At 39.6% G+C, this 8,083-nt stretch overlaps 1 protein-coding gene across 1 annotated transcript in view; it reads right to left on the bottom strand.

Moving 5' to 3' along the window:
* Positions 1–5,531: 5,531 nt before the first annotated feature.
* The window catches only part of LOC138342048 (uncharacterized), a 4,484-nt gene continuing 1,932 nt past the window's right edge, over positions 5,532–8,083 (bottom strand). Inside the window, exons 6-10 of the mRNA XM_069294232.1 lie at positions 7,605–8,043; positions 6,927–7,069; positions 6,190–6,453; positions 5,793–6,092; positions 5,532–5,705 (exon numbers count right to left, since the gene is read on the bottom strand). Of these exons, the coding sequence (XP_069150333.1) occupies positions 5,532–5,705; positions 5,793–6,092; positions 6,190–6,453; positions 6,927–7,069; positions 7,605–8,043 (1,320 nt within the window). The remainder of the gene's footprint in view (positions 5,706–5,792; positions 6,093–6,189; positions 6,454–6,926; positions 7,070–7,604; positions 8,044–8,083) is intronic.

Genomic DNA, 8,083 nt, shown 5'->3' on the forward strand with positions numbered 1-8,083 from the left:
TTTTCTTGTAGGAAAAGGTTTAGGACTCTATAAATAGAGGCATGTTCCTTCTAACTTAATCAGCATTCACAATGTAGTCTAAAAGGCTTTCAGAGTTTTGGTTAGGGGGAGAATTAATGGGTCACAAGCTTGATACGTTATCACTTGTGTGAACCTCCTATGTATTTCGAGTGAATTTGTTGAGGTCGTTTCCCTCTGTATTTTGTACTCTCATATTTATAGTGGATTTCTCATCTCCTTTGTGGACGTAGATCGATTGACCGAACCACGTTAAATCTTTGTGTCTTTTGGTATATTTCTCGTTGTCTTCTTACTCGTGATCTTTCGAGGTTTGCTTTGGTAGCTTCCGCATTTACACCTGCTTATTTCCGGTCCTAACAAGTGGTATCAAAGCCAGATTCAATGACGGAGTCAGGTTTAGTTGTTTGATAATCGATGATTGAACCAGGTTAGAAAGATGTGTTCATCTTGGCGGTGTAGTTCTAGCAGTAACTTTTTTGACAGTACGATTTGTTGGAGAAATTGTTTCAGAGATATTCTTTGCGTTGAGACATAAATTTTGCAAAGGAGATTATGGAGAGGAGAAGCAAGTTGTTGAAGATTAAGTCAAGAAGGTGGACAAATTTATTTTGTCAGAAATTCAGGCCAAGGGGGAGATTTGTTAGGTTTTATTTGCCCTAAATTTCTTACCATAAATAGGTTTTCCTTGTAGGAAAAGGTTTTGGATTGACTAATCCTTTTCTTGTAGGAAAAAAGGTTTAGGACTCTATAAATAGAGGCATGTTCCTTCTAACTTAATCAGCATTCACAATGTAGTCTAAAAGGCTTTGAGAGTTTTGGTTAGGGGGAGAATTAATGGTCACAAGCTTGATACGTTATCACTTGTGTGAACCTCCCATTTATTCCGAGTGAATTGGTTGAGGTTGTTTCCCTCTGTATTTTGTACTCTCATATTTATAGTGGATTGCTCATCTCCTTTGTGGACGTAGGTAGATTGACCGAACCACGTTAAATCTTTTTGTCTTTTGGTGTATTTCTCGTTGTCTTCTTACTCGTGATCTTTCGAGGTTTGCTTTGCTAGCTTCCGCATTTACACCTGCTTATTTCTGGTCCTAACAACCAAGTCACCAATATACTTCTTGAGCATGGAAACATGGAACACTACTTGAACCAGAGCCAACTCACTGGGTAAGTCTAGTTCATATGTAACCTTCCCCACACGTGTCAAGATTTGGTATGCCCCTACATATTGAATACTAAGTTTCCCCTTCTTTCCAAACCTCATCACACCCTTCATATGGGAGATATTTAAGTACACCCAATCATAAACCTCGAATTTAAGAACCTTTATTCTACTCTCGACATAGGACTTTTTCCGACTTTGAGCCATTTTCAACCTCTCTCTAATGAGTCAAACTTTCTGTATGGCATCATAGATTGGATCGGGACCAATACGAGATAATTCACCCACTTCAAACCAACCCACAAGATATCTACACCTCGTACCATAAAGTGCTTCAGAAGGAGTCATGGAAATGCTTGAGTGGTAACTATTGTTGTAGGCGAATTCTATCAATGGAAGATGATCGTCCCAATTTCCCTTGAAATCAATAACACATGCTCTCAACATATCTCTTATGGTTTGAATGGTCCTTTCTTCTTTACCATCTATCTGATGGTTGAAAGTGGTACTAAGATTAACATTGGTACCAAGTCCTCTTTGGAATGCTTCCCAAAAATGTGAAGTAAAATGAGTACGCCGATTTGATATGATGGACAAAGAAACCCCATATAACTTCACTATTTCCTCGATGTATTATTTAGCATCATCCTCTGCCAAGAAAGAAATCTTGACAGAATGGAAATCGGATGATTTCGTCATCATGTAAACAATGATCAAGATAGAGTCATTTCTCCTTCGAGTACGAGGCAACCCCACAACGAAGTCCATATTCACCTTCCCCCACTTCAAAGTGGGAAAATCTATATCTTGTAACAAACCTCCTGGTTCTTGGTGTCCGGCTTTGACTTGCTGACAATGTGGACATTTAGCCAACAAATCCTGCTACATCTTTCTTCATTCCATTTCACCAATAGACTTCCCATAAATCACGATAAATCTTAGTGGCTCCTGGATGTATAAAATATCGTGAGCCATGAGCCACATCTAGAATCTGCCCTCTCAAAACATCAACATTCGGATTACACTACCAACCTTGGTACCTAAGCACCCTATATCCCCCTTGGGATAAAGCCTCAATGGACTTGATGAGAACCGAGTCTTTCAAATCAATCAGAATAGGGTCATGAGGTTTTTTTTTACTTCACATCAACTACCAAAGATAATTTAGGACTATGATGAACTGTGAATCCACCCTTCGAGGAATCTACCAATTGGACACCTAAATGGGCGAACCTATGGACATCGCGAACTAGCTCTTTCTTCTTATCTTCTACATGAGCCACACTACCCATAGTCATTCGACTTAAGGCATCGACAACTATATTATCTTTGCCAGGGTGGTAGAGGACACTCATATCATAACCATTTCTTTGTCGGTGATTCAAATCTCTCTAGCCAAACACATATTGGAGACTTTTGTGGTCAATGAACACCTCAACATGGACCTTATATAAGTAGTGCCTCCAAATTTTCAAGGAAAAAAGTACTGCCACCATTTCTAGGTCGTGGGTCAAATAGTTCTTTTCATGTACCTTTAGTTGTCTTTAAGCATAAGCGATTACCTTTCCATGTTGCATAAGGACACATACCTGTCACGACCCAAAAAATGGGTGTGATGGCACTCGTCTTCTCCCACCAAGACAAGTCAGCCTAAAACCAAATATCTAACAAAGTGCGGAAGTAATGACAATTCAAAAACAATTTCTATTATGAAACCAAGTCATATTAATTCAATTCCCAAAACCAGGTTGTCATGTGCACAAACCTCTAATGTAAATATTAGAATTGAAATAAAATAGGAGTCTAAAATGAAGTTGTCTTTCAAGTAAAAACAAAATCATAAACTGGAGTAAGAAAGTTCGCTGAGATGACAAGCAGCTACCTCACAATCCTCCACAAGATGCCTCGGAAATGAAAAGAATGACAGGTATCACGAAGATCCATGCTCGTATCCTACAAAAATTTGTAGAAGCAAGGGTGAGTACCAAACCACGCGGTACCCAACAAGCAAACCTCTAAACACAAGTTAAGTGAACAAAATACAGGTACTCCTTACGCCCTATCTAAACCTCCACGCTACAGCGTAACAGTTTACCAAACACACAACTCAATAACCACACTCTATCAGTTTACACATTCTCAATAGCAACTCAATATTCAACAGTCACAAGCTTCACAGAGAAACAATCACAAGATCAGCAAAACACATGTTCAATTTCATCAATAATAAAATTTGCAATGCCATGGGATGCAATGTCAAATATCGTGATGCATGTCTTTCTTAACGATACACACCCGCTGTCTCTCAGTCCGGGACCCATGGGGGACATATCTGTCCATGCATCTGTTGCGGCACACGACACGACCCTCGATAATAGTAACCATCGCGGCGCGGGATACGTCCCTCGAAATATAATGTCCATCGCAGCGCGCGATACGACCCTCGAAATGATACATCCTTATACCACAATCATGTCTCAGATACAATGCAATTGACAGGCTCAGATGAAAATGAGGAGATAACCATTTTGATAACAAAGCACAATTCACAACAAGGAATATAACACCAACAAATAAACAACAAGTCTCCAAGTCATTCTCAACATCACACAAGGAAATACACGAACTTCATACGCTTAACAAGGGCTTAGAAATCCACTTGCCTTAGTCAATCGAATGATCACTCCGGGGCTAGAACCTTCCCCTTTCGTTGAGCTTCCGAACCAATGGAATTTTTTCAAGCATATATTCGTAATAAGGTTTCAGAACTAACAACACCCACATTATTATGTTTTTAACTTTGACCTTTAAATTCACCCAATTTTATGACCAAAGTTCATAATTCTTGATGCCAACTCACATTTCAACTATCATATTTTCCAATTAATACAACCTTAATAATTTTCATATAATATAATATACCAATATTTAATTTTCTTGACTCACAACATAACAAAAAAAATGTATCATCTCTATAAGTCATAAAAAATAAATAAAGCTACACTACTTGTAGCTCTCACGCTAAAACGGAAAAATTATGGACACACTGCTTCAGCCATGCATTGAATCCTTATGCATATTTTTACTAATACAGTTTTTTTAATGCTTCTCAATTATATCCTCATCATCATGTCGTTATTGGATATCCATTATTTGGCCAATTATCATGCCAAAACTCTATTAAAAATTGATCCAAAAGAGGCAGATGATGCTAATCAAATTTGGAAAAAAAAATAAATCTAATATACCATTCATTCTTTCAAAACTCAAATATTCCAACCTTTTTGAAACCCACATTATAATACTAATATAATTTCTATCATCACTCTATGAGAAGAATAAAATATAATTTTCCTTAATTCAACCAAATCCACACTAACATGTCAACTTTAAAAATTCATTCAGTTCTATTTAATACATATCAGTAACATTGCATATATACGATAATAAGATAAAGAAGGCATAAATTTAAAAGATTCGCTTACCTTTAGGTCGAATCTCCATTGCCGAGGTTGCACGAATGGTATTCTAGGGTAGTTTTCTTTTCCTCTTATTTCTTTAAATAATAATTATAGTAAAAGTACTAAATTTCACCAATTTATATTTTTATATATGAGGGACAACTAGTATAGGATTTTAAATAAATTAACACTTTAGCCCATAAACTATTGATTAATTAACTTAAGTTAAACAAATATTCAAAATCTAAAGAGGAGCTTTTGGATCATTACATTATCCACCACTTAAAATTATGTTCGTCCTCGAACATAGAGTAAAAGAAAGTACCTGAAGCTTCAAAAAGTTGAGGATATCTGGCACGCATGTCAGACTCAGTCTCCCAAGTTGCCTCTCCCACTGATCGGTGCTTCCATTGCACCTTCACTAAAGCAATCTCCTTGGTCCTAAGCTTTCGAACCTGCCTATCCAAAATAGCTATAGGCTCCTCCTCAAATGTAAAGTCTGGACCCAACTCTACGGAATCAAGTGAAAGCACATGAGATTCATCCGGAATATACTTCCGAAGCATAGAGACATGGAAAACAGGATGAACTACCGACAAACTAGGTGGCAAGGCCAACTTATAGTCCACCTCTCCCACTCGGCTCAAAATCTCAAAATGTCCAATGAACCTAAGTCTAAGCTTGCCCTTATTTCCAAACCTCATCACACCCTTCATGGGTGATACTCGGAGCCAAACATGATCACCCTCCATAAACACTAAGGCCCTAACTCTCCGATCTACATAACTCTTCTGTCGACTCTGAGCTGTCAATAGTCTATACTGAATCATACGAACTTGCTCCATAGCATCTTTAAGAAAATCTGTATCCAAAGAGTCCATCTCCGCCTAATCGAACCAACCAATCGGAGATCTGCACCTTCTGCCATACAACGCCTCAAATGGGGCCATCTGAATACTAGAGTGAGAACTGTTATTATAGGCAATCTCCGCTAAGGGTAAATGTCGATCCCATCTATCTCCGAAATCGATTACACACGCTCGGAGCATATCTTCCAACACCTAAATTGTCCGCTCAGACTGACCATCAGTCTGAGGGTGAAATGTTGTGCTCATATCTAACTGAGTACCCATACCATGTTGTAATGCCTTCCAGAAGTGAGAAGTAAATAGTGAACCTCGATCTGATATGATAGAAATAGGAACTCCATGTAGTCGAACAATTTGACTGATATATAGCTCGGCTAACTTTTCTGCCGTATACTTCTCCCGAACCGGAATGAAGTGGGCAGACTTGGTCAGCCTATCAACAACAACCCAAATAGAGTCATAACCACCCACTGTGGTAAGCAATACCACAACAAAGTCCATAGTAATCCGCTCCCACTTCCAAGTAGGAATAGACATCCTTTGAGATACACCTCCGGGCCGCTGGTGCTCACACTTGACCTGCTGGCAAGTCAAACACCTTGAAACAAAATCTGAAATATCTCTCTTTTCATCCACACCACCAGTAATGCTGACTCAGATCATGATACATCTTTGCCGCTCCCGGATGGATGGAATATTGAGAACAATAGGCCTCCTCAAGAATCAATCTAATCAAATCGCCTGTCCTGGGCACACAAATTCTACCTCCGATCCGCAAGACACCATCAGACTCAAGGACAGCCTCCTTAGCATCCCCTCTCAATACTTTGTCTCGAATGAGACATAATTTTTCATCATCAAACTGGTGTGCACGGATTTGCTCGACTAAAGAAGACCGAGCCTCAATAAAAGCAATCATCCCATCACTCTCCTCTAAGATCTGCAATCGGACAAGACTGTTAGCTAACAATTGAACATCTCTAGACAATGGTCTCTCCTCAATACTAAGAGATGCAAGACTCCCCATGCTATGAGTCTTCCTACTCAAAGCATCGGCCACAACATTGGTCTTCCCCGGATGATACAGAATGGTCACATCATAGTCCTTCAGCAACTCAAGTCATCTTCGCTGCCTCAAGTTCAAATCTCTCTGTCTAAAGATATACTGAAGACTCCGATGATCAGTGAAGATCTCACAATGCACTCCATACAGATAATGACGCCATAAATTAATTACAAATACCACAGCCGCCAACTCCAGATCATGAGTAGGGTAGTTCTTCTCATGAGACTTCAATTGCCTAGAAGCATAAGCAATCACTTTCCCCTTCTGCATTAACACACAACCCAATCCAACTCCTAAAGCATCACAATACACTTAATGTCTACACCCTTCTGACGTAGAGTCAACACAGGAGCTGAAGTCAACAAAGTCTTGAGTTTTTGAAAGCTCTTCTTACACTCATCAAACCACTGAAAACACACATCCTGTCGTGTCAATCTAGTTAATGGAGCTGCAATAGTAGAGAAACTCTGAACAAATCGTTTATAATAGCCTGCCAATCCCACAAAACTTCGAATCTCAGTAGGCGAAGTAGGTCGCGTCCAGCCTCTAACTGCCTCAATTTTGGCCGGATCTACTCTAATACCGTCCTTAGACACCACATGTCCTAAGAATGCCACAGAAGTAAGCCAGAAATTACACTTTGAGAACTTGGCATACAACTTCTCTTCTCTAAACCTCTGAAGTACAATTCTCAGGTGTCGGACATGGTCCTCCTTAGTCTTAGAGTAAACCAAGATGTCATCGATGAAAACAATCACAAAAGAATCAAGGTATGGTCGAAACACCCCATTCATCAACTCCATGAATGCTGCAGGGGCATTAGTCTATCCGAAGGACATCATACCGAGTCCGAAAAGCTGTCTTCGGGATATCTGATGCCCTAATCTTCAACTGATGATACCCAGACGTCAAATCAATCTTAGAGAACAATGATGCTCCCTATAACTGATCAAATAAGTCATCAATACGCGGAAGAGGATACTTATTCTTCACTGTTACCTTGTTCAACTGTCTGTAATCAATACACATTCCCATAGTCCCATCCTTCTTCTTCACAAACAATACAGGGGCACCGCAAGGTGACACACTAGGGCGAATAAAACCCTTACTCAATAACTCGTGCAACTGATTCTTCAATTCTTTCAACTCTGCTGGAGCCATACGGTATGGAGGGATAGAAATAGGCTTAGTGCCCGGCTCCAAATCAATAGCAAAATTGATATCCCTATCGGGAGGAACACCTGGAAGATTAGAAGGAAATACATCGAGAAACTTCTGAACCAAGGGAACAGAGTCCATGGGAGGTGATTCAACATTAGTATCCCGAATAAACGCTAAGTAAGACAAACACCCCCTCTCCACCATTCTCTGAGCACGAAGGAAAGAGATAACCTTGCTAGGATAAGAACCACTAACACTCTTCCACTCAACCCTTGGAACACCAGGCATTGCTAAAGTCACAGTCTTAGCATTACAATCAAGGACAGCGTGATAAGGAGAAAGC

Source organism: Solanum lycopersicum, chromosome 2, assembly GCF_036512215.1.
Source record: "Solanum lycopersicum chromosome 2, SLM_r2.1".
In the NCBI taxonomy this organism is placed as follows: domain Eukaryota; kingdom Viridiplantae; phylum Streptophyta; class Magnoliopsida; order Solanales; family Solanaceae; genus Solanum; species Solanum lycopersicum.